The sequence below is a fragment of the Rhipicephalus microplus genome, chromosome 10 (genome assembly GCF_043290135.1).
Source record: "Rhipicephalus microplus isolate Deutch F79 chromosome 10, USDA_Rmic, whole genome shotgun sequence".
NCBI classification, from domain to species: domain Eukaryota; kingdom Metazoa; phylum Arthropoda; class Arachnida; order Ixodida; family Ixodidae; genus Rhipicephalus; species Rhipicephalus microplus.
The window spans coordinates 49,800,367-49,824,592 of record NC_134709.1 but is presented as its reverse complement, the minus strand read 5'-3'; the positions used below and the strand labels follow the sequence as shown (position 1 = coordinate 49,824,592).

The window sequence follows — 24,226 nt, the reverse complement described above, 5'->3', positions numbered from 1 at the left end:
GATGGATGGATGAATAAAAGGGATTATTTCCCGACCAAGCTGACTCTAGTCTGTGCATTTGAAACTTGTTGTTTCATTTCCTCATGCACAGAGCTCACGGTCGTCATCCGTGCACTGTAGCTGGTCTCTTTTTTACATTCGAGGTGAATTTTAGCCCGCAAAATGAATCTGTCCAACAAAACCATGCATGGCGTGAGAGCTGTTTGTATAGGTTTCAGCGTACATGTAGTTGGGCATCACGCACAAGTATGGTAATGTCTTCATTCAAATACTGTGGTCGTGTATGTCAAGAAAGAGAAAGAGAGAGAGAGAGAGATGAAGATGCAAGGAAAGGCAGGGAGGTTGCTACCCTGCACTAAGGATGGGTATGTCAAAATAGCTCGAAAAGTATTGTGGCTGACTATGGCTCGCGCAGCTGCTTTCACGCAAGCTCGACATTTATGCTGCTGCCTTCCATCGAATGACGAAAAACGCTGTCATAGTTCTCACCTGCGTATCTGAATGTATTCAGCAACTCCTTGCACAGAATAAGAGCGCCATCACAACAAGGTAAACCCTTAAAAAGCATGGTTCGATAAGATTGCTTTGTCTTCAACAGTTCATGATTCATGATGAGGTAATGCCATTTTTCAGCTAGTGAATGGCATACAAAAGCACCATAAGCCTTGAAAGACATGGCTCTCATAACACACCCATAAAAATGTGCTCTATTTCACAAGCTTGAAAAAAAGAAGCAATGAACCAGATACATTATCTTTATTTCAAAGAGTAGACACAAACTCACAAAAGGTATACTTCTTTTCACCGTGTGTTAACGATAAAGGAAGTCATGCCTGTTGATTGTATTTCAAAGGACTTCAATACTAAAGAACCCTCGATTCATTTTTTTATTATGGGATTTCGCACACACGGTTTCTTGCGTAGGTGACTAATTACAGACCGTTATCTATGTAGCCCCTAAAAGGTTGTAGGTTTTTGTCACAGAAACAGGCCACGAGGTCAAGTTTCTGTGGCTTCCTGGCCATTGTGGGATCAGTGGCAATGATTCCGCAGACAACGCAGCTCGCACATCGCACCAAGAAGAACACACCCTTCCGATTCCTTTGTCAAGGACTGACGCTGCACAGCAACTTCGTCACCTGGCACGTAGTCTGAGTCTGCAGGAGTGGAACACCCCAAGCATAAGACATACGAGACTATACCAAATAAACCCTCGGCTCGAACTTCGACCTCCATCCGGACTTCGTCGGCGTGAAGCTTCACTTCTTTGTCGCCTTCGGTTGGGGGTTGCCTTCACAAAAGCATATAGAACCCTCATCGGATTGACCGACAATGCGGAATGCGACGTCTGCTGCACCAAAGAAGACAGCGACCATCTGATATGCCATTGCCCTCGATTTGCCTCTGAAAGACAGAAGCTTTCGGACGCAATGCGACAATCGGACGATCGGCCACTCTCTGTGCAGATGCTACTGGAACACCGTCATCGCCTTTTGTCGACTCAAAAAGCAGTCAAAGCTGTCTTGAGCTTTCTGAGGACTACAGGCCTATGTGACCACCTTTAACTTTTGTGTAGTGCCACCACTGCATACGCACCAGCCGATTGACTGACAATCCTCCTTTTTTTTCCTTTTTTTTTCTCTCTCTCTCTCATCTTTATGCCCCATCCTATTCCCCCAGCGTAGGGTAGCAAACCGCACATGTGCCTGGTTAACCTCCCTGCCTTCCCTCTTGTTGTTTACCCTCCCCCCCCTTGTCTCAGAAGGAGCTTTCATTGCCTGATTGATTGATTGATATGTGGGGTTTAACGTCCCAAAACCACCATATGATTATGAGAGACGCCGTAGTGGAAGGCTCCGGAAATTTCGACCACCTGTGGTTCTTTAACGTGCAACCAAATCTGAGCACACAGGCCTACAACATTTCCGCCTCCATCGGAAATGTAGCCGCCGCAGCCGGGATTTGAACCCGCGACCTGCGGGTCAGCAGCCGAGAGCTTTCATTGCCTCTGTTCTTAAAAAAAAAGTAATGCGAACCTGTGCTGTTAGTGAGTTGGTTGGTTTGAATGAGCATGCAAAAGCGGGATAAACAGACCTTGGCCCATCTGTGTTGAATGCAAAATATATTTTGTAATCAATTATGCTATACTTCTTGAATGTTTCACCTCTTCAGAAAAAAAAAAAGCGTTCAATGACAGCTTCGAGCGGTCGCTTTAGTGCGCCTTAATTGTTTCTCCTCACGTGTTGTACCTGCCTAATAAAGAAACAAAAAAGTTTAAGCATTGTGATTATTTGGCATTACAGTTAGTGCTGAAATCGAGAGAGTTTGAATAACTATGACCACTGGAACCAATTTAATGTGCAGTCTCGTGCAGTACGTGATGAAACCTGCTGCCTGCACTCAAAGTGACAGCCATTTTGCAAAGCAGCCTCGACCTAGAAAAAAAAGTGATGGATTGAACTCTATAGATCAGCGGCACCTTTTCAACCAATTTAACGTTTATCGTTGTCATTGTTCAGGCTAGGGTTTAGATTACCGACAGCCAGCGTGTTTAAACTCATTTTAGGTGCGACATCTTATGCAGACCAACACGTGGATTTATTTAGAGTTGAATCGTAATGTCTCCAAAAACGATTTTTATGTATAAAATAATAATCTCAGGGGTATTTTGAACAAGGCTGATTCACAAATTATATACTACATAAAAGTGAGGCAACGGTCATTTTCTTAGACGAGCTGAACGTTCAAGCCTGAGTATTTTGTGAGGGCTTAAATATACTACAACGAATAGTTAACAAAACCATAAGTTGGTTAACACATTGAGGCGACGTGTATATAGAAAATTTGTAGGGCGTCCCAACGTATGACATAGGAGTGTTTTAGTAAAAAAAAAATCAACGCATGAGGCACGCAGTACCAGAAACAAACCCTTCAGGTGTGTAGAAAAGAACAATGGTGTGTTTCATCCGATCGAAACTTACCAAGGGAAAGAAGTGGATAAGTATACTATATGATTAAACAAGAACATCAATATGTCATCACTTTTAACCATGACAGCAGCGCGCGCAACAAGAAATGCCTCGGTATCAGACTAAGTGAAACTTCCTAATAATTTCGAAAACTTTGCGCAATTTTCAATTCGCAGTGCCTGCCCACCGTGTCCTTGCCTTCTTAAACTTCACTAATCGTGCTGAATCGACAAATGAATACATGCACTCTTAAATTTCACAGTAAAATGAAATTACTTCTTTCTTTTTTGGTATGTTTGATTTTCGGCGTCGACCAGCGAGAAGATTATTGTGCCCTGTTTGTAAGCTGCATAGCTTTAACACGCCAGAGACCGTGCATGTACGTAGTGCTTCTCAACATTATTTTTCTTCTTTTTGTATTTGTTCTCCCCTACAATTCTTCAAGAATATAATAATGCGAATAACATAGTGGGCTCCAACGTATATGCTTCATTCCTACAGTTTTTAATATATGAATAAAAACAAACGATTAAAGTTATATTTCGGTGAGCGGCAGAGCAGTGCATGTGCTTTTCTTGTGACAGTGTCGACACGTTCGGTCGTGGTTTGCTGAAGTGTAGTGCAAGCACTCAGCCCCTTCTCGGCTTCAGAGTTAGCGCGTTAGTGCTATACGTCTGCGAAGTTGGCTTAAAAGCGCTGGGAAAGTATGATTACTTTGAACTTTCTACTGAGTGGTGGCCGCCTCCACAGGTCTAGCAATTCAAGCCGGGTACTCAGGAGGTAGTGGAAGCAAAAAGGCACGCTCCATAAGTATGGATTTTGGTCATGAATGTTTAAGGTAACTCTATAGCACGTAGTCTGCAATACATGGAGGAAAGAAATAATCAGAAAAATGAAACACATGGGGGATAAAACTGACACGCAGAACGTGAGTTTCGTAGGCAGTGACCAAGCGTGTAGATAGATAGATAGATAGATAGATAGATAGATAGATAGATAGATAGATAGATAGATAGATAGATAGATAGATAGATAGATAGATAGATAGAAAATTTTTTAAACGGCACTTCTGTGAAGCTTGCGCTTCCCGATACATTTTGCATAGCATGCCTTATTAAACGAATTGGTTCGTATCATAAGAATAGATCGGAAGTATACTTGAGTGCCATTACATAGTAACGCGTGTGTTAGTGGGAAACTGAATATGAAGGTATAACACTTGTTTGTTTCGTTCGTTTCCTCTTCTGATGCCTGTCCTTGAAACAAGACTCAAGGGTGTTTCGAGTTTGTTGAAGAGCCTGAGCGCCGTAATGGGGGTTTGATCTTGTGAACTTAACCGATGCTGCTAGACTACAACATGATTTTTAGAGTGTAAACGTCAACTAACACTAATGTAGTCTACACGGCCATCACGATAACATTCAGTTAGATTCCGCACGTGAATAATGTTCGCCTCTACGATCGCTGAATTCAATAAAAGAAGTAACAATGGTGTGTTCCTAATCTTTTCCTTCGACTTCGATAAACATTTAATGAAAAACATTGCACATGTTGCCCTTATGCTTAGTGTAACCTTCGCTAATTGTGAATTGACTTTTGGATACTCTGGTAACGCTTTAGAAGTTCTTGAATCACTTGCATCAACACGTCCAGCTTTTTATCTAACGTAACGCAGCGGCCAAAAACAAACAAAAAAGAACGCCACCATTAACGGCATATTCTCAAAAACATGTTAAAAAAATTAAAACCCTGGCAAGCTGGCCGGCGAGTGGATCTCAACTCTTTCCCTTTTAAGGAGCCTTCTTTAGCGTTCATAAGAAAACCACTTCTGTATGACTGAGCGAATTCTTCAAAATGTCAAGATAAGGGGAGGGGGGGGGGTGTTCACATTGAACAGGGAAAGCTGTCTGGGTGGCTTTAATAGCGCTCAGCGCAAACTCTTCTCTCTGACTGATTCCTTTCGCAAGCGTTGGCAAAAACGTGCTTGCAGTTCTATCACACTTCTTATGCTTACGCCTGGAAAGAATGTTTTTTTTTTTTTTCTCTCATGACGGCTCTACAAATAAACCCTCGCAGCAAGCCATTCCGGCGTGCTAGAAAACGAAAGAAAAAGTACGGTATTTTCTTCTCCTGTCTCTTTTATGGAAGTAGAACCAGTTCAGCACTATTCCTTCACAACCGGAAACGGCCACCCATAAGGATAAATAAAACGTGCGTTTTCCCATCAAAGTTGGATTAGCGGCACCGGATTAGGGGCCAGATGTGGTGGTGGCACTGCTCTGTTTTCAAGCGCACAGGCGTAAAGATGACCCGTGGACAGACCTAAAGCAAAGCGGAGATTTCTTGCATGCACGCTTTGCTGAGAACCACACGTTGAAGATCCAAATATCAAGTGCAGTTAAAACTTCTGGAATGCAGAAAGAAGAAGTGGCAAAAAAAAACTGCAAGAGAAGAAACAACTAACTTATCGCCTTGACTAAATCTTCTACCCTAGCGCCACTAAGCCCCTGCCTCGCTCCGTGGGTCCGGTTTCTTCAGAGCTTGCGCCTACGCTTCTTATCCAAACTCTGTAACACGAGCCCCCGCTGTTTCAACAAGAAAGTTGGGGGACAAGTAAAGTGCATCCACAAGGAGTATGAAACACGATTACGGAACCACTGAAAACTTGGCACGAAAGAAATCAGTGAAATCTTCTGTTTATAAATTAAAAGGGCTGAAGTTAAGGAGACGATGGAGGGCTGTAGAAGAAGAAGATGCCGTGAACGTGGGCGATACTAAAGCTAACGTTACGACAAGTCGACTTGCCTCCTTCAAGGAAGTGGTGTCATCTTATTTCATCAGGGTTGCTGCCCTGAAGACATGTGTCCCTTTGTCGAAATATTTCAGCAATAGATGGAGCCTTGAACAGACAAAGAACTCTTCAACGAAAAAGTTGGGTAGGGGAGGGGGGGGGGGGGTTAGCTGAAATCAGTTTGGTCGTCATCTTAAAAACAGCGACCTCGGTTTCTTCTCTTCAATGTTGCTGCCCTGAAAGAGACAGTACTAACTGTCGATAAGTTGGCTACATCGATATCACCTGCTGAAGAATATTTTATCTCTTTCTACGTGACCGCTTATTAAGGATGCCTTCTTCGATCTCCATACACGTTCGTCATCATTGAGAGTTCTTCGTCATTGACTTTGGGGACTGATTCTGACTATTATCAGTGCTTCGGAAGTGGTTGCCTCCCCGTCTCGTTGGGATGTAATAAAGGTCGCGTTAAGTAAACCGTGAATTGTGGGGGAAGCTCACTCTTTTATGTATTGTGTCCTTCAATATAGTCTCTCTAGGACTGTCTCTGTGCCTGTCCTTTTGAGGGGAAGAACCTCGGGGTCTTGGCTTGCGCCTCTGATGTCCCATTTCCTGGCTTACACGTGCTGGGAGCGCACCGATCATAGGTATAAGAGGAGACCGTTGATCGCCGGTTCCCTCGTGGCACGCTGTTTCTTTCGATGCGGCGCCCCAAGAGATATAAAACGCGCCCACTGCCGGATCTCTCTCTCTTATGGTGGAGTGCACTTCGTTATGAATGAAGACACTACAGCTTGCAGCGCGGAACGAAGTCCAGAGTTTCAGACTCGCAGAGCGGCTGCATGCAGCACGGCAGTGCACACTTGCAGACTCGCGAAGCTTCAGTTAAACGGCAGCGCCAGTAAGCCGACCCGCAGCTGAGGGCTCGCAAAGCTGCAGGGACACGGGAACGCTGTCTTCTCAAATTTCTGGTTCGATTCCATTCAAGAACCCTTAGCTTTGCATTTAACCGATCATAAGACGGTCATATTGAAAGAAAAACACCAGCCATATCATACCCCCTTGCCGCATTGCGAATAATGTGAATAACAGCTCTGTAGATACTGTACAAACGTGTTGCCACGTGTTTCCATGATCGAGTGGCCAATGTATGGGGGTTAATGATTCCCCGGAGCTTCACCCACTTGCCATTATTCACTTAATGGATATGCTATGATTTTTTTATTCTGTGTCTCTATGTTTAAATAATTTTGGGATGGTAAGTGAGGGGGGGGGGGTGAAGGACTATCGATAACAAAAGAACGTAAGGTTTCTGTAGCCTCACAATTCGTCAACAACAATATGAACAAGTGGTAGGGTTGCGGTGAGATTAAAACAAGAAACTGTTAGAGAGTTCGTGGGCAAAGAGACCACGGTGATGCTTTGTAGTGAACTTAGAAGACCTGTACCTTTCTCGCATACATGATATGAAAAATTGTGTGAGTTGATCGTTGTATGAGCGTGTATGCCTATTATAAACGTGTACAAGTGCTCAAAAGGAGACAATAATGCGTTAGATAGAAAATGAAAGTTCTGATTTCACTCGCCGCTGTTGACAGTATTTATGGGAAGTCGAATAAGAACACTCGAAGCGAGATGGCCAGGCACTCGAAACACTGATTTCTTGTTTGAGAAACACACTTTCATTTTGTAACATTACAATTATTCGACGATGATATTATTGCTGAGAAATTAAAAGACCGAAAGCTGCATTTTGTTGTGTTTTGTCACAAATGCCTATAATATAGAGATTTCTTTGAACACTGCCGCCTAGCTGTCATAGTGACAGCAATGTTAGACTACAGTGCTTGGTGAACAGATAAGAACTAGGAATTTCTAGGAAACTAAATCATTATTGCGCAAAATCATCAGCAAAACATAACATTAAGGATCAAAAACACGCTAAGTTACATGAACTGCGTTATTTACTCATTGTCACGGACGGCTATTTTTGGCGACACCGCGTCACGGCAATTAACGGGCGCCGTACTCCCCGACTGACCGTGAGAAACGGCGGCGCATGAAAGGGAGCCGAGAAGTGCAAAATGGGGTGCTCTTCTTAGAACGTCGCCGCCGACAGTTAATCCTTTTGTAACTGTGGCGACGTCTGCAAGGTCGTAGAAGGCCGTGGTATACCCCGAACAAGGATTAGACTACAAGACGCCCCGGCTGAGAGCCAAACGTTTGACCGTTCCCACGGGGAAAAGCGTGGGAAACGCTCTGGTGGCCAAGCCGTATGACAACAACCCAACAGGTTGTCACTCTCACTAGTTGAGGGCCCTCTTCCAATTAAAAAGGGGTGGGGTCAAAATATTTTTGGGGCGGAGTTTCGCATCCATTAAACGCGCATGATTGGACCCAGGTAGAGGTCTCTTGTCCCCAAGGAAGAGAGCGAGGAGACACGAGGGGGATTTAAGCGCAGGATTTTGCCCTGCAAGGCAGACTAGTCGCTGACCAACATGGTGTAGAAACAGATCAACAAGCATCTCTTCTAGAAGTTTTTAGTGTGGCTCTGTATCGGCTGGCCACCTAAACCTAGCCGTTCGTCTAGTTGTGACGCGATATTAACGTCTGCAACGTAGACATCGGGACTTCGCCTCGAGTTAGCTCAACCTGCCCGGGGTCACCTGCAAGCACTAGCCTCCCGGAGCCACCAGCGTTGCAACACCGCCGACATCGCAGTCGTGCCAGAACTCTCTTCGACTTCTCGCATCCGATCGTCGGGGACACAACGCTGCCGGTCATCACACGTATGCCTTCACCTGTTTATATCTTCGAACTTTCTCCTCCGTAGTCTATAATTGTTAGTTTGTGTAGTTTGTAATAGTTCTTGCTCGTAAGCTGATTTATTGTTTTGTTTATGTATTTTTTAGTTGTATCAAGTGTTCATGTATTTTGTTAGTTGTATTGAAGTGTTGTATCAGATCCCGTGTGCTGCAATATCACTAGAGTAAAGTTGTTTTGTTTTCTCACGTCTCTGATCTCTTCACTGTCTCTGCTTGCGTATGGAACGAACCAACCTGCTGTCATTTCCGTCGCCGACTTCGCGCTGGCGACGCTAGAGTGGCAGCTTGTAACACTCATATATTAACTGCATAAGCACAATGACAGAAGCGCTATGAAGTGCAGAAACGTTGACTCTGCTTCGTCGTGCACTTTTACGTAGGCACCCTAACTTACGCGTTTCGGCACACTTGAATAACAAACAATTATTTATATGGACAAGTAACTTTGCTGAAGCAGGTGGGCCCTTTCTCATACTGCTTATTTACTTTTATCCAGTGTCAGCACAGTCCAACAAATTATGTCTCCGAACGTGATGTCATTATTACCTATTACTATAGTGGTTTCCTTTTTGTATGGTGCCTCCTGAGTCGACCAAATGAAAAACTGGTTCATTTTAATAGAGACTCCGGCATGTACGAGTAGTCACCTACGATGTAAGCGTGATCCTAATTTGGAGGTCGTAATTTTCTATAAAACTTCTGATGAAAATGCAATTACTGAAGCTAAATGTTTGACAGCTGCACGAAACAGCGTGGGAATATTCAGTATGTGTTCAACGAAGTTTTATTATAAATCTTTAAGTTGGCTCTTATAAGAGGAAATATGTTTCCTCTTATAGTAAATCAACAACAGTAAACAGCTGTAGTATATTTTACGTTTCTTCGGTATGTAAAACCACAAGTCGGGGAAAATTGATTACGTTTACCATCAAATGACATGCAACTTTCACCAATACATGTTTTGTACTTCAGTACCGAATGATTCGATGTTCACAAGCTACACCGTTGTCGAACACCACGAAGACTTTTTTGATGCTAGCTATGCCGTCTTGTAAAACTTTCTTGTTTTCGTGCTCATTCCAAGCTCACAGACATTGAATAAACGAATATAACAGCCGCGTGTTTGGAATTCAAAAGGGCTTGGCGCATTAGCATAGGAAACCCGTCATTGTGCTACAACAATTAGAATACTCACTCAAGTGAAAATGAAAGATATGTTAAGAAACGTAATAATCTGGCAGCAAGTTCTAACGCATTGCACCATTTTTTACTGCCTATGAATCTGTTTTGCTTATAGCTGAGCGTAGCAGTAATGAATCAAGTACAATGCCGAGCTTCTTGCATTTTAACTACGATGTAAATATAAAGCAAGCTTTGGTAAGCAAGTTCAGTTTCATTCGAAAAGCTTTGCCATTCAGTGAACATGCAGATAGGCAAGACCTGAAGAGAGTTTGTGCTTTTCTTCTCATTCGAACGCTGCCGTTAAGTAGCTGGGTACTGAGAAAGGTCTATTATCAATACCGAAGCCGCGCCATAGCCACTAAGTTTTCCGTGGTGCAGTTGTACACTGCATGTTCAACTCTCTCTCGAGTTAATATTTCTGCATCCATGGTACACAGGTCAGACTGTCGTAACCCACCCCCTCTTGCACTGCGATGTTCTCCTGTATAAACCTTAGAGACCACGCCAAATCTAGATGCTAAATTTTCAAGTATTTGATGCTAATAAACATAATACACACGTTTTATCTTCAGATAGCAGAACGATTAATGTATTAGTTTTTGAACGTGCTTGCCTGTTTTCATCCTACATTTTAATGAATAACAATGGAAGCTTGAACGAGTTGGTGCGCGTTCAACTTGGTTAACAGCGCACACGAGATGACGATGAAGTAAAAGAACACAGTCAGGTGCTTAGAAGCAACTAAAACTTATTTGGGAAAGAACAGCTGATATATATATATATATATATATATATATATATATATATATATATATATATATATATATATATATATATATGTGAACTTACACTCAACGAAAAATGCAAAAAAAACAGCAATGCATTTAGAACGCTGAAATCAAGGGAAAAACAAGGGGGGGGGGGATATATACAGTGATATCATCTTCTGCAAGTGCTAGAAAGATAGCTCAATTGTGCATCGCACAGCGGAATGGATGGCATGCCGACACACTTATCTTTTTTCCTTCGGGTCGGGAAGGCTCCAATCAATTTTCTCGCTGATTTTCCTGATGCGACCGTAACATTGTGTCGTTGAAGAAAGGTACGCAACCGCATTCGTGAAAATGAGTGGCAAGGGAGTACGGTTTTGACTCAATGAGAATTCGTGTTTCATAATGCGAACGTTGACGCATCTTCCAATTTGGCCAACTCCCGCTTTGGCTACATTTTAACATTGTCACGTCACAACTTTTACGCTACAGAAGGTTACTTCAACAGGTTGCTTCTAGCGAGTGAAAATAGCGGTCCATTATCATGTCATACGTATTGCAGATTACTCTTCGGTAATCGCACATGTTCTTTGTTCCCATCACTGTGGATGCAGTGCCACTAAATTGCGTATGCAGTATGTAGCTAAACTAAATTGGGGTAAACTTAAAGCATGCTTCGTTTATACTGTTGATAGAATACTGTGTATTGAACTCAACAACAACTTTACGACAGCTAAATTCTGAGCGAATGCTTATGCCGTCCGAAACTTCGAAAGGGTTGCAGTTAGGGCGAGCTGGTGTTTCATATTACAGCATGTGTTAGCCTGTGACATGCAAGAAGATGAAATGGACATGGGCAGGGCATGTAGCGCATAGACAGGATATCTGCTGGTCATTAAGGGTATCTAACTGGATTTCCAGAGAACGAAATCAGGTTAGGGGGAGAGAAAAAGTTAGATGAGCAGATGAGATTAAGAAGTTTGTGGGTATAAAATGGCAGCAGCAAACACAGGACAGAGTTGACTGGTGAAACATGGGAGAGGCGTTTGTCCTGCAGTGTACGTAGTCAGGCTGATGATGATGATGAACATGCAAAAATAGGACCCTGTCACACATGAACGCTTTCACGTCTTTTCATTTTTGTCGTGGTTCTTTTGTTGAATGTGTCAGGCTAATACATAGTGGCCAAGCAGGAAAGGAACAAAAGTTTGTGTGTGTGTGTGTGTGTGTGTGTGTGTGAGAGAGAGAGAGAGAGAGACAGAGAGGAAAAGCAAGAATGTTACTTGCAGTTTGCGCAACCGGTACGCCATCCTGCACAGGTGAAATGCATAGGGGACATGGGAAAAAGAGTGAATGAACGCGGAGCGAAAGAAATTAATGTCGAGGACTCCTTTTGACCTTGCCACAGACCGCACAGCTTATTTGGTTGTTAGGTTTCGTTAACGTTAGGTGATTTCTCACTACACTTCACAGAAGTGTCCATCACCAACAACAACAACAAAAAAAAATGCGGAAGTACGGGTCTGTTTCCTACTGGGTGTCTTCAGAGAGCTACAGTAACATTCCATGGACGTTGCTGTGCGGTGCAAGAAAAACAAAACAAAACAAGAATATCACGCTATTCTTCACTTCCTTTGTTCCTGGTATATCTATATCCTACTTATAGAATCTGCTGTCACAATGCTACACTCCCGCATAGTTCGCATAGTCTTCATCGTTCCACACGCGATCACACAAACACACACGTATATGTATGTATGTATGTATGTATGTATGTATGTATGTATGTATGTATGTATGTATGTATGTATGTATGTATGTATGTATGTATGTATGTATGTATGTATGTATGTATGTATGTATGTATGTATGTATGTGTGTGTATGTATGTATGTATGTATGTATGTGTGTGTGTATGTATGTGTGTATGTATGTATGTATGTGTGTGTGTATGTGTGTATGTATGTATGTATGTATGTATGTATGTATGTATGTATGTATGTATGTATGTATGTATGTATGTATGTATGTATGTATGTATGTATGTATCACCGAGAATGTGGACGGCATTAGCACCAACCTGTGACTGCTATATAGCCATTGACATGGCTCGAAGCCGGAATGTGTCTAATAAAGGCTAGAATGTTAGCCAGAACAGAGACACACTGTAACGCCAAGCTTGCCTGACAGGTCCGAAAGCCGTTTCTGGGGTGCAATAATGAATAACTGACATACTATGGGCAAGCTGGGGTCTCCATAGCAACCGAATTCTCGGAATCGCAAGTTACCATGTGTTTACTCCTGTGAAGCCTATGTGCTATGTAGCCTATGTGACTACTGTGTTACTACATAACCACAAATAGACTTCCCTTGGTCATTTATGCGCGTTACAGCAGTACCTAGCGAAATATGAAAGTCTAAGAGCATGCCGATGTGGCTGGATAGAAATTTAGAGAACATGGATATGAGCATGCTACGGAAATGCATCATTGACGCTACTTCTCATATATGTAAGTGCCTACAACTTGAATCATGATAACACATCGTATTAAACAATAAAAGGTTATATTAATAATTATTAGGAGACCATTTCTCAAGTTGCACTTCAGCTAGAAGTGAATAGATTGGTAGAGAACTTCGCGACGCAGCAGCAAAATCAGTACCAACACAAAGTTTCTCTGGTATTATCTAAACTGATCTTCCAAAAAATAAATGCTTTGTCACACCTGAAAGTCAGAATTGAGGAAGAAAACTAATTAGGTGTCCAATGCCTAGTATTCCATAAACAAAACAGGCCGTTGAATGTTGCCAAGTTGGCACTTTGTGGCTATAATGTTCGTGCATTTGGTGTGTTTACTAGCCGTGTTTACGAGAAAATTCCAAATACATCTAAATGAACAACCACGGCCATATTGTGTATTTGACAATGAGAAGTGAATAATCGATTGCTTTTATTTTTTACGAGTTTTCGTTCTTTTGCCTCGGAGTGCATGACGTTTAGTATATTGTGGCATTTAGAGAAGTTTTCATTTTCAAATTCCGTGTTTTTGCTGTATGAATGTTTCTCCATTGAAAAAGTTCATTTTATGCAAACCTTTGTAATCTCTAGCGCTGAAACATCTGCCCACGCTTTCGCTTATCAAGTGCTACCTTTTTTTTCTTCAATGTATAGCGAAGAAACTCAAAATTTAGTTTAAGATTAGTAGCCGATGGCTCACTAGTAATAAACTTTACTTAAGCACACTGATAAAAAAAGAAGCAAACATCATCATGTATGCAGTAAAGTGCCCTGCGCCTTTAATGATTGTGTACGTTCGAACCCCCTCCTGATTGGGGACCAGTTACAGTAAAGCTTAGTTCCTTATGCCATATCAAACAAGCCTTCATGCTGCATGAACTGACGCACGACGCGAACAATGAATGTTTCCTGTATACAGAGAGCATGTTTATGGATGTTTGCGATGACAATACCTACAGCCCAGTTAAGACAATAGAAGATACAAACTTCTGAATCCTCATTGTGCTTTTTTTGCTGTTTTTGTTTTGCAGGTGCTACACAGAGACTAAGTGGGGACCAGACTTTGTGCGCCATTGATTTCGTTGCAACTCATTCACCTGTATGACTGTTCTACATTAACGGCAGGCCTTTTGAAGTTCAAGGCAAAAAAGCGAGTTTGCCTCGTTCTAAGTTGCCAATGCAGGTGTTCAAGCAATCATTACTTCCGGACCAGCACGACAAATGTTTTTCGTAAGTGTAAGAACGCGGACAAGATATTTCAGCGTTTATGGTGCACGGTCTGAATAACGCCAGCGCAGATAAACGTAGCGAGGTGAGAAAGGCCCTGCTAGCTTTACGCACTAAGCGCAATCATAAGACCAGCGCTGAGATGAATAACAACGATCTCAAGTCAAGACAAGAACGTGAAGATTGTCCTGAGCTATCTCAAGTTAGTAGATAGAGAAAATAGCTGAAAGAATCTACCGCATTAGTGAAGAGCTGCGTAAAACTTAGGCGAAGAACTGAACCCCGCACTGCTACTGTCATGAACTTCTACTCACGACTTGCGTAATTTCCAAAACAAGATGTAAAACTAGTGAATGTAAGCGTATAGAGTTTTCTCATTGGTGTATGTAGGAAGTTAATTGCAGTGATTCTTGCCGCTCGCCTATGCTGAACAGCTTGGAAGCGTACTGTGGGGTCGAATAAAAGCGTGGACACTTGAAAGCGTGTCTGATCCTGGTCGGTTCGCATGTTGATTAGCAAGAAGTCTGGCCGCCAAGGTTACCAACTAGCCTAGTGCTAACTCATCGGTCGGACGCGCACACCCGGCAAACATTTTTGAATGTTCGTTCCGTGGCCACCATCCACCATGGAGTCCCCCGCGACCGATGACTGCTTTACGCTAAACGACACGGCCATAGTCACCGACTGCGATGGCCTGGGAGCGAATGCCAGTTGGCGCACGCCTTCTCCAGAAGGGGCACCATACTGGAACCAGACGCCACTGCAGTTGCCTCCCGATCACGTGTACTTCGAATACCCCGAAGAGATGCTGGTGCCGTGGGTGATGAACGAGTACTTCTTCTTCATCGTGGTTACGTACTTGGTGACTTTCGCCATAGGCGTGAGTGGCAACTTGGTGGTGATTTCGGTGATGGCTGGCGACAAGTCTTCGAGGAACGTCACCAGTGTCTTCCTTGTCAGCCTGGCTGTGTCAGATCTGCTCCTACTGACTATCTGTGCACCACTGGACGTTGCTCACTACTTCGTAGTCCGGTGGGACGCGAGCGGCACGGTGTGTAAACTGGCTGCTTACGCTGAGACGGTGTCTGCTTTCGCTTCAGTGCTCAACATGGTCGCAGTCACACTCGAAAGGTATGCGAATCTGTCCCAGCATAAGTGTTCTATATATTTTTAGAGGTCACAGTAGCTTTAGTTTACTCTTGGTCCTTGTGTTCGTCACGGTATAATTGTCACCCATATCATGGCACCAGTTATCAATAAAATGATATGATGCTGATAATGATGAGGCTAAATGAGAAGGACGGCGTTTGAAACGAGACTAAGCTTAGCCTATCCCTCCATAAACTATCATGCTTGAAGCTTCATTGAGCGACGGTTAAGAGCTTGAGTAACCGGCTGAATATTGAACAGTGAAGCTTTTCGTAGGCGATGTTCCCACCATCAGATGACGTAGCACTGTTCATGAGTCAACACAATGTGGAGATATTGAAGGTCCGTAAGAAGGGAAAGTGCATCGAGTCGAGTATGGATAGGCAGAATTGGGCGGGTGAACCTGAGACGCTTGCTAGGAAAGAAAAGAGTGAAATCTTGCAGAAAGAGTGAACCAGTGAGGTAAGCGTCAAGATGGCCGAGAGTGAGGCTAAGCGGAAGAATCTAGCTGTCGTAAGAGAAGTAGGTGAAAGAGTGTTTTGGTTCCTTGCGAATTATCCCTTTCGTTAATGGCCGAGACGGATCCCGAGCAAGAAGATGCCCGACGTGACCGTCGGCGAGCGCTGACGCGGCAACTGGCGTGTCATCACCAGACAATAGCGATGTTCGCTCAAAAGAGGTGGAAATCAGGCGCCAACAAAAACATTTGCAAAACATAGAAGCACGGTAGCCTGATGAAGTACGGACATTAGATTTCCTGCTTCTTCAGTTCTGGCGAAGCGGAGCTTGCTAGATTTTTTTATGCGCTGTATTGTAATTTGAACGGCCAGTTTTGTCCAAGCAAACTATTACATAGGAGGCTCAAAGATATTGTGCCTGACTAACAATTCCCTGATAATGGGGATTGCTCTATACCATGTAGAAACTGTATAGATATTCTGATATACCAATAGATACTCAAGGCTATTTTTAAATATGTAACCCCATCATTGACTAAACGTGGCTATAAATAAGTGGAAGCTAAGTGGAGGACTTATGAACGGGAAGCGCACGTTATTTGGCCACCCTCGTCCAATTCCGCCGTTCACCCTCCTTGGTAATATTGTTACACTATCTCGACTCTATCACTTTATTAAATGTAGGAAGTTGTAAAATAAAGGGCCCGTTTTTCTTTTTTAGTCACAACTTCCATGAGAACAAGCAGAAAATATTGCCAGAAAAAGTATAGGGGATGTTAGAAGTAATTTAATATAAATGAGGAGAAAGAAAGTGCTTGAAAAGAAAACTTACCACCGGCAAGACCGAGACCTGCGACCTTCGAACAACGCGTTCGATGCAACGCGACGATACATACATACATACATACATACATATATATATATATATATATATATATATATATATATATATATATATATATATATATATATATATATATATATATATATATATATATATATATATTCTTACAATATTCATATGTGGTTTATGCTTAGTTAGGGTTATACAACGTGATGTGTTTTCCACCTGTGCGCTTAATCCTGCCTTTGTGTAAGCAATCAGCTTGAAAAAGACCCTGAAAGAATCAACGAGATGAAGGGCAAAAAGAAGGTCATTGTGTCACGCAGTCCGTTACAAAGTTCAAAATAAACCAACAACTAGCACAACAAATGCTTATTAATTGTGCCGTTCTGGTATGTCGATTAGCCACACATGCGATGATTCAAATAAATGTCGAACCAGTGAAAGAAAGGCATCTGATTGTGATCATTGTGTATTACACTTTTCGTGATGCCAGGTTCGTGGTGATTGTGTTCCCCATCCACTCTCGCACGGTGTGCACCATGAGCAACTGCAAGAGGCTGATGTGGGGCGTCTGGCTCGTATCCCTTGTCGTTGCCCTGCCGATGCTCTTCGTGAAGGTGAGATGTAGATATTGCAGATAAACAAATGCGCGTACGTTAGTACATGCAATCACTAATACTTTTGCTTTAGTGTAGGTGCCTAAACAATCACTCTTTGACTGGGCACTGCAAATGTATATTCAGACACGGCAACAATTTTAAAACAGGTTTTTGTTTCTAGCCATATCAAGTTTTCTCAAAATATGGCTTACCGTTTTATCCCTCTTAAAGTTTAGGGTGTGTGGACACCGGCTACAGAGAAGCGACTAGTCAAACCTCCGTACAATACGAAACAGCCACAATGCAGATGTTTTCGCCATTCATGTTTCGGTTGCTCTATGGTACAAGTCTGAGCTCTGCACTCTGACTGTTTGCACTCTTATGTTTGGCGGCAGTATATGCTGTGATCAGTCAGAGATCGATTGCAGCACTTTCGTCGGAGAAAGCCACAGATTAGACAATGAAGTATTTTTCGGTTCTGCATACTTCAGACATTCTTGAGTGCTCACGTTAGCCATGTGACTACATTGAGCTCAAGAATGTCCGTATTAACTGCCTATGATGTCATTATGACAATAAAGTAATTAAACAAACACACAATATGTGAAATGTACCAACGACGTTTTCGCAGAACGTGATCCAGACAACTTTCACGAACCTGCGGGTGAACGTCACAATCTACAGTTGCAAGGACGAACACGACTGGCAGGGTCAGTCGGTGTCCTGGTACCGCCTAGTCACGCTGTTCGCTCTCCCCTCGGTCGTCATGATCGTGTGCTATTCATGGGTCATCCTGGAACTTTGGGTCAGCACCAAGACCATGGACCAGCTCACGCAGTCCGCAAAGTTCAGGTATACATCTGATATCGTTACGTAAAAATGATACTAGGTTTAGACTCGTTGTATTTACGCTGACATTTATAGCATGGGCCTTCCGGTCAGAAGCCGAGCACCGTTGCCATCTATCCACCACAGTGGACTCAGCCTACTGTGTTGTGTTCGCCAATGCAACGAATAGTCCTATACATCGTCATAAGTGGAACAGTGAAAAAATTGTCAGCTAGGCTCCCGCACACATCATGTTAGCTACTCTAAACGTGGTGAAGAGAAGAGGGCTGGAAAACAAAGTTGAAAGGAAAGGCTACGTTGTAATAATGTTGTAAGCTAGACGCTAGACGAAATGCTGGAGACGACCCCAACAGAACACTTCCGGAACTGGTAGTGGCACTTGCACGTGGGCGTTCGCGTGACCTCGTGTATTCCTTGGCTAAGTATGCTTTTCGTGGCACTGCTGAAGTACATCACAGAAGCCATTTAGAAAGAAGCGCGTAGTTGAGATCTGCTCCGTCAGGTGCCGCCTCAACAATCTCAGCTGCTCACAAGTAAACTATACGCACTTCTAGCAAACCAATTCATTTATTTCAATAAATTCTACTAACTGTTCATTGACTAATATTATCAGTAAATCAATGCCCGGTCTCATACGTATCCAACATAACTGTAAACTTGATCAAGAACCACCGATTTTAGACCTGTTCTTTTTTTCACAGAAAAAATTCTGAATATTCGGAAAACCCCAAAATTCTCAACTGGAAGCGTTTCAAAAGAAAGAAGAGTATCACTGGGGTTTCGTGTCAGAAAAGAAAACATGTTGAACTAAGTTACGAGTGAGATTTTCTGTGGTGCTAATATATTTGACAGCTTTTGTTAATATAAAGATGAAGTAGGTAATGTAGTATATTTTAAATTTTGTTTTAATTTATTTTTATACTTTCAGGGCCCTAGGGCGTTACAGACAGTTGTAGTTAACAACAATATAGTAATCACTTCAATTTTGAAGGTGCCAGATTCTTCGAGTGCAGTGACCGTGGCTAAAAGTGGGTGTGAGTCACTGCTTGTTTGTGGCAAAAAAAATTAGTAATATAAATGTCAAGTGTTCGTGCGGCATTAGGGAACCACAGTGATACATAGTCTACGGGAAGGAAAAGATAGTTTTTTAAGTGCTCGGTGCGTATAAAAGAATTTGTAAAACTGGTTCAAGGGAAAGTATTTAAAGTGAGACTTGAAACGGAAATTCATGGCACTCATACGTATACTTCACGTCGTACAAAATCAGTGTAGGCAGTACTTCGGTGTTTTAGTATGGCTGGTAAGAAAACTTTATAATACCTAAGACCTGTTTCGTAATAATGAAAGCAGACTGCAGAATACTCAGTACTAGTTTCTATTGGCTGCGCTTCTGTAGGCTATATCAACCGACAAAAATTGCAAGGAGTCGTATCAATCTTCTTTTGCAGCTGATTTTCATAGAAGCCGCGTCGTTTTCAGCCTTCTTCATCAGTGTTCTAATAATCGTAACGAGGTGGCTCTCTCTTTAATCATTATTTATCGGCATCTGGTGTGGTATTGCGTGTCGTAATGACATACACGTTGACACATTTCGTTGTTGCCTTCAGTGGTCTTATCTTTTGCAGCTTAAGCACGCTTCCATTAAATGTTCATTTTGCATATTGTGAAGAATTAGAAAGGACCATTTTTTTTTTCAAAACTGTGCTACACCATCACTAATGCTAGTGACTTGACACGTTGCAGCTACCAATGCCAGGCACCCACAACGCCCAGACTGGGCTCCCTCCCTAGTCCAGGACCACAGCAGCCAAACTGCAGACTCATTCTTCGGGGTCACGCCAACTCTGATATAAGGGACGTCAAGAGAGCGCGCCAACAGGTACACGCCTAGAAAAAAAAAATACGCCGTCTTGATTCATTTTACTTACGCTGCCACTTTTATTCAAAGACAATATTGTGTTTTCGTGTCCATTTATAGGGAAAGTTACATCACGTTATATGGATGAACGAACTAATGACAGCTATTGGCAATTATGCACATCCTGCAGACAGTAAATCTAATCCTAAGTTGATGTAACGTTGAAATTAACGTTGAAATCAAAGTTATCTCATGAGTTGACCTCTCCTTGTTGCCAAACTGTAAACACTAAAAATCTTTTCTCATTTTACGAGCCAAGAACAGCCTTATTAGAAATCTTATTTTCTCGACGACCTTATCAGAACTGGTCACAAATACAAGACTGTGAGGGCATTGTTACAATTATTTAAAAACAGCAGACTTACAGGAGCACCTGTAAACTGGTAGTGTTCGCGGTAAAGACTAACAGTAACGCCATATACCGCACATGACTGGCTGATGGTGGCGTTGCGTGTTCATACGTGCGTACGCACATGTGTATGTGTACCGGCTTGCCCCTCCCTCTGAGTTTGTTTTCTCTCCCAGCTTTCGAGCCTTCAATCTCGTCATCCCTTCCACTTGTCCAAGAGAGACCATAGGTTATGCAAGACCAGTTAACGTCCCCAACGTCCCCACACTTCCATTCTTACGCACGTTTTCTCTTCTCTTCATCACGCTAGTGCAAACGCCCTTCACTTCACGTATTCCCTCCTTTGCCTGCAGGTCATCAAGATGCTGATACTTGTGGTGATCCTCTTCCTGCTCTGCTGGGGTCCCCGGCTCGTCATGGAGATCGTCATCAAGTGCTGCCTCAACGTGTTCAACCACGGCGTGTACGCCGTGCGCGTACTCTTCTACTTGCTGCCGTTCGTGCACAGCTGCCTGAACCCCATCGTGTACTGCTTCATGTCCAGCAAGTTCCGTCGTCGCATGGTGCGGTGCTGTCACCGCACCTGCTTCGAGCCACGCTGCCGCGTCAAGTCCACCACCACGAACAACCGCTGCTCGTCCCGCAACGGCACGACGCGGCTCGGTTCCACGTACACCTTCACGTCGTACGCCACATCGACGGTGGCCATACCGCACTCGATGACGCAGCTACCGGGCGACTCGCTCGCCTTGTGACAGTCGCCGTGCCCGCCGCTGCACCAGCGCGGCGCTACGCAGCTGCACGCCGTCAAGGGAGCCAAAAAGAGGAGTGCCAAGCAGCACAATCGCTGCAGGGACACAACCATTGAGGACTTTTTGTGAGCACGCAAGGACCTCTTGCGTTTGCGCGGAAATGTAATGCACTTGTGAACGTTGTAGATGCGTGAGTAAGCTTTCCATGACCACTGAGAAGCGCTGGACATTGAATCGCAAGTGTGATCGTGCCAGACCATACGTCTCAACTTAAGATGAACAGTCCAAGGACACCGGCCGGATACTCTTCAACAAGACTCGACCCTCATTTGCACAGTGTTGTTACACACTGACAAGGCCAGTTAATGTTTGACGTGCGTTCGGGATATATTGTATGTGTGGCAAGGGACATTATTCAGGAAATGATGTGCAGAAAAAGCCATCCTTCAGGGACAAGTTCATGCAAACATGAGAAAATATGTTTCGCAGTGCCACCCAGGTTGAGTTCGGAGCACTCCTCCTGTAGTTTTTTAACCGTACTTCTGTTGTGCGTGTCGTCTCGTAGGGCTGACGAAGCAGCGAACTTTCTTTTTTTTTAAATTTTCACTGACGGTCGTTGGTCGTGACGCTATCAGATTTGTTTGTTCTCAAGCTTATGCTTGTCCAAACCATAGTTTATTCGTTACGTGGACGCAGCTGCAGCATCTATTCATACCGTGTATCTACGTCGTAATATTCCAGAAACACTTGCATGGGACAAGCAGTCTTTCTCTCCGTGGCGGGCTTACATTTCTGAAGGCCTCCAAAAGTTATATTTCGAGTGTACTGCGGCTCCAGTGGGCAATAAACACTAACTTATTGCTCAATCACAATGTCTATAGTTTGTGCATATGACGCTCATTAGGGAACCTCAAATGTTAATTGAATATTTTCTCTGCATTCATTGAAGAAGATGTACATAGATAAATCATCTTCAATTGCTCCAACTAAAATTAAAAAAAAAACAAATAACTAATGTACGTCGACTGTGAAAGTAAACATGTTTGCGGCTTATGATTTCATATTCCGCCCCTCTTAAGGCAAGCTACTGGACGTTGGTATGTATTCGATAGTGCGGGTGCCTTCTCAAGGCTGTTACTTCTCTTGAAAAATGAACGGAGATGACCACGGTTGAGGATGAATCTCATAGATCCCAGTTTTGCGACTTAAAATGTTTGTCTAAACGTGCCAATTCTCTTATGGTCATTTCGTCGTCAATTGTACCGTGTGAAAGATATTAGTGGCCCTTGAGTAAATGTGAGTCACCATTCCCAGTGAAATAATTGAGATGCTTTAGCATATATAAAGATGTTGATTCAGGAAAGTTCTTGTTATATTGCTCTATACCCTCTAGCGTCATGTTCTCACGTCGTTCACAATTGTCGATGTCAGCATTCTTTTTCACTCAGTGAGTTTAAGGGCCATATTTTGTTTCCACCAAAGACTTATTCACCTTCAGATGCGTTCTTCGTCGCTTACTTATGATTAAAGCCTCTAGAAAACAGGTGACATGCCTTGATTATAAGGTCTGTGTTTTTATGTGATGATAGCGTTGGGTTCAATATACGTTTTTTTTTCTAAGACTCGAAGAAAAAAACTTTTTTTTTGCTTTGAAACCTTTGTGTCAAAGAATTCTTATTCGCGTCAACCGGTTGTGCTTTCGAGAGTTCCCGTGACGTTGTCGCATTCATGACTATAAACGGGGCACTTTTTGAGGCCATTTAGAAGTTTTTATACCACGTGCCCCGCTCACTCTCGCAGTGCTGGTTCTTCGTGCATAGCTTTCTAAAGCGATGCCAGGCGGTGCAATGTACGTCCTGTTTTCACTGGTGCTTGTATTCTCGGTGCCCCTTGTTGTAGCGTAAATTTGTTAATGAAATGTTGTCATTATGTGTGAAATTTGACGCAAGCGACGCATTAATAAAACGAAAAATGAGATTGTTAGCAGGCGCAGTGTGAATAACATTTTTTTTTACACCTAAGCCCCATTTAGAAGGATATATCTCAAAGTGACTTTGAAATAATTTTTGTACTCTGAAAGAACGGGTGAAAAGACTGTCAAAGGGCTTCTGAACCGCTCTAAATGCACATACAAGAGAGGGCTTTTCTTCCCTCGTCTTCAGTGCCCATTCAAAAGGTGCTACATCACCCTTGCCGTCTATTTATTCATAAAACACGTGGGCATTATGAACAAGAAAACTTTCAGCCTGTTGGGATTTCACGCTCTTCGACCAAACCTTGGTATCTCCATTTGCAGATTCAAAAACACCGAAGAACGAACTGAAATTCATTGATCACACTCGATGGCATACAACGACAAGGCAAAATGGGCGTTTGTTTGCATGGAAAAGCAGGGTAGCAGACAATTCACGACTGATATTTTTTGTTCATGGAACAATAATAATTAGCTTATTTTCTTATCGCGTAACGTGAAAAGAGAGCTGCTGTCACAGATCGAGTCGAAAAGGCGGGAAGAGCTCTTTCTGTTTTTGTCTCTTTTTCTGTAGTTACATCGTAACTACTCGTAGTCTTGCGCTGTCCAAATATGGGGAAACAAAAGGACGGAATAATGCTGTCGTTTTTTTTTGCATTCTCAGAATTTGTTCAGGGGCCCTTTCAAGCAATGTTATACATATTGGACCACACACATGGTTGTATGGTAGCCATGTGCCATTTCCGGCATGTCATGTGTTTTATGTTGTTACATACTTGTAAACTCTTCTACTCTCTCCTTTTCTCTGAGCTTCATGGGCGTCAATAAAAGAGCACCGCAAAGTACTTTCCATGCCTATGTTCAATTTCATCCTCCAACTTCACAAACTTAGTGCACGTGCACTTGGTATGCACATGTGCGCAATAGTCACGCGCAGGCTCAGCAATTGCGTTCGTTTTCAAGCTTCTCTGATGTCATCCTTCACTCTTTATGAAAAACTCAGAGTACCCCTATTATGAACAAGTGCACGTGTACTTGTTTATTTTTAAAT

The 24,226-nt window shown here is 42.9% G+C and overlaps 1 protein-coding gene across 2 annotated transcripts in view; it reads left to right on the top strand.

Moving 5' to 3' along the window:
* LOC119181701 (allatostatin-A receptor-like) overlaps nucleotides 1-24,020 on the top strand; it is an 87,559-nt gene extending 63,539 nt beyond the window's left edge. For both annotated transcript variants that reach the window (XM_075875623.1, XM_075875624.1), the window contains 5 exons: nucleotides 14,087-15,413; nucleotides 17,230-17,353; nucleotides 17,967-18,187; nucleotides 19,928-20,063; nucleotides 20,805-24,020. In XM_075875623.1, the coding sequence (XP_075731738.1) occupies nucleotides 14,881-15,413; nucleotides 17,230-17,353; nucleotides 17,967-18,187; nucleotides 19,928-20,063; nucleotides 20,805-21,206 (1,416 nt within the window). In that variant the 5' untranslated portion in view covers nucleotides 14,087-14,880 and the 3' untranslated portion in view covers nucleotides 21,207-24,020. The remainder of the gene's footprint in view (nucleotides 1-14,086; nucleotides 15,414-17,229; nucleotides 17,354-17,966; nucleotides 18,188-19,927; nucleotides 20,064-20,804) is intronic.
* The last annotated feature ends 206 nt before the right edge of the window (nucleotides 24,021-24,226 follow it).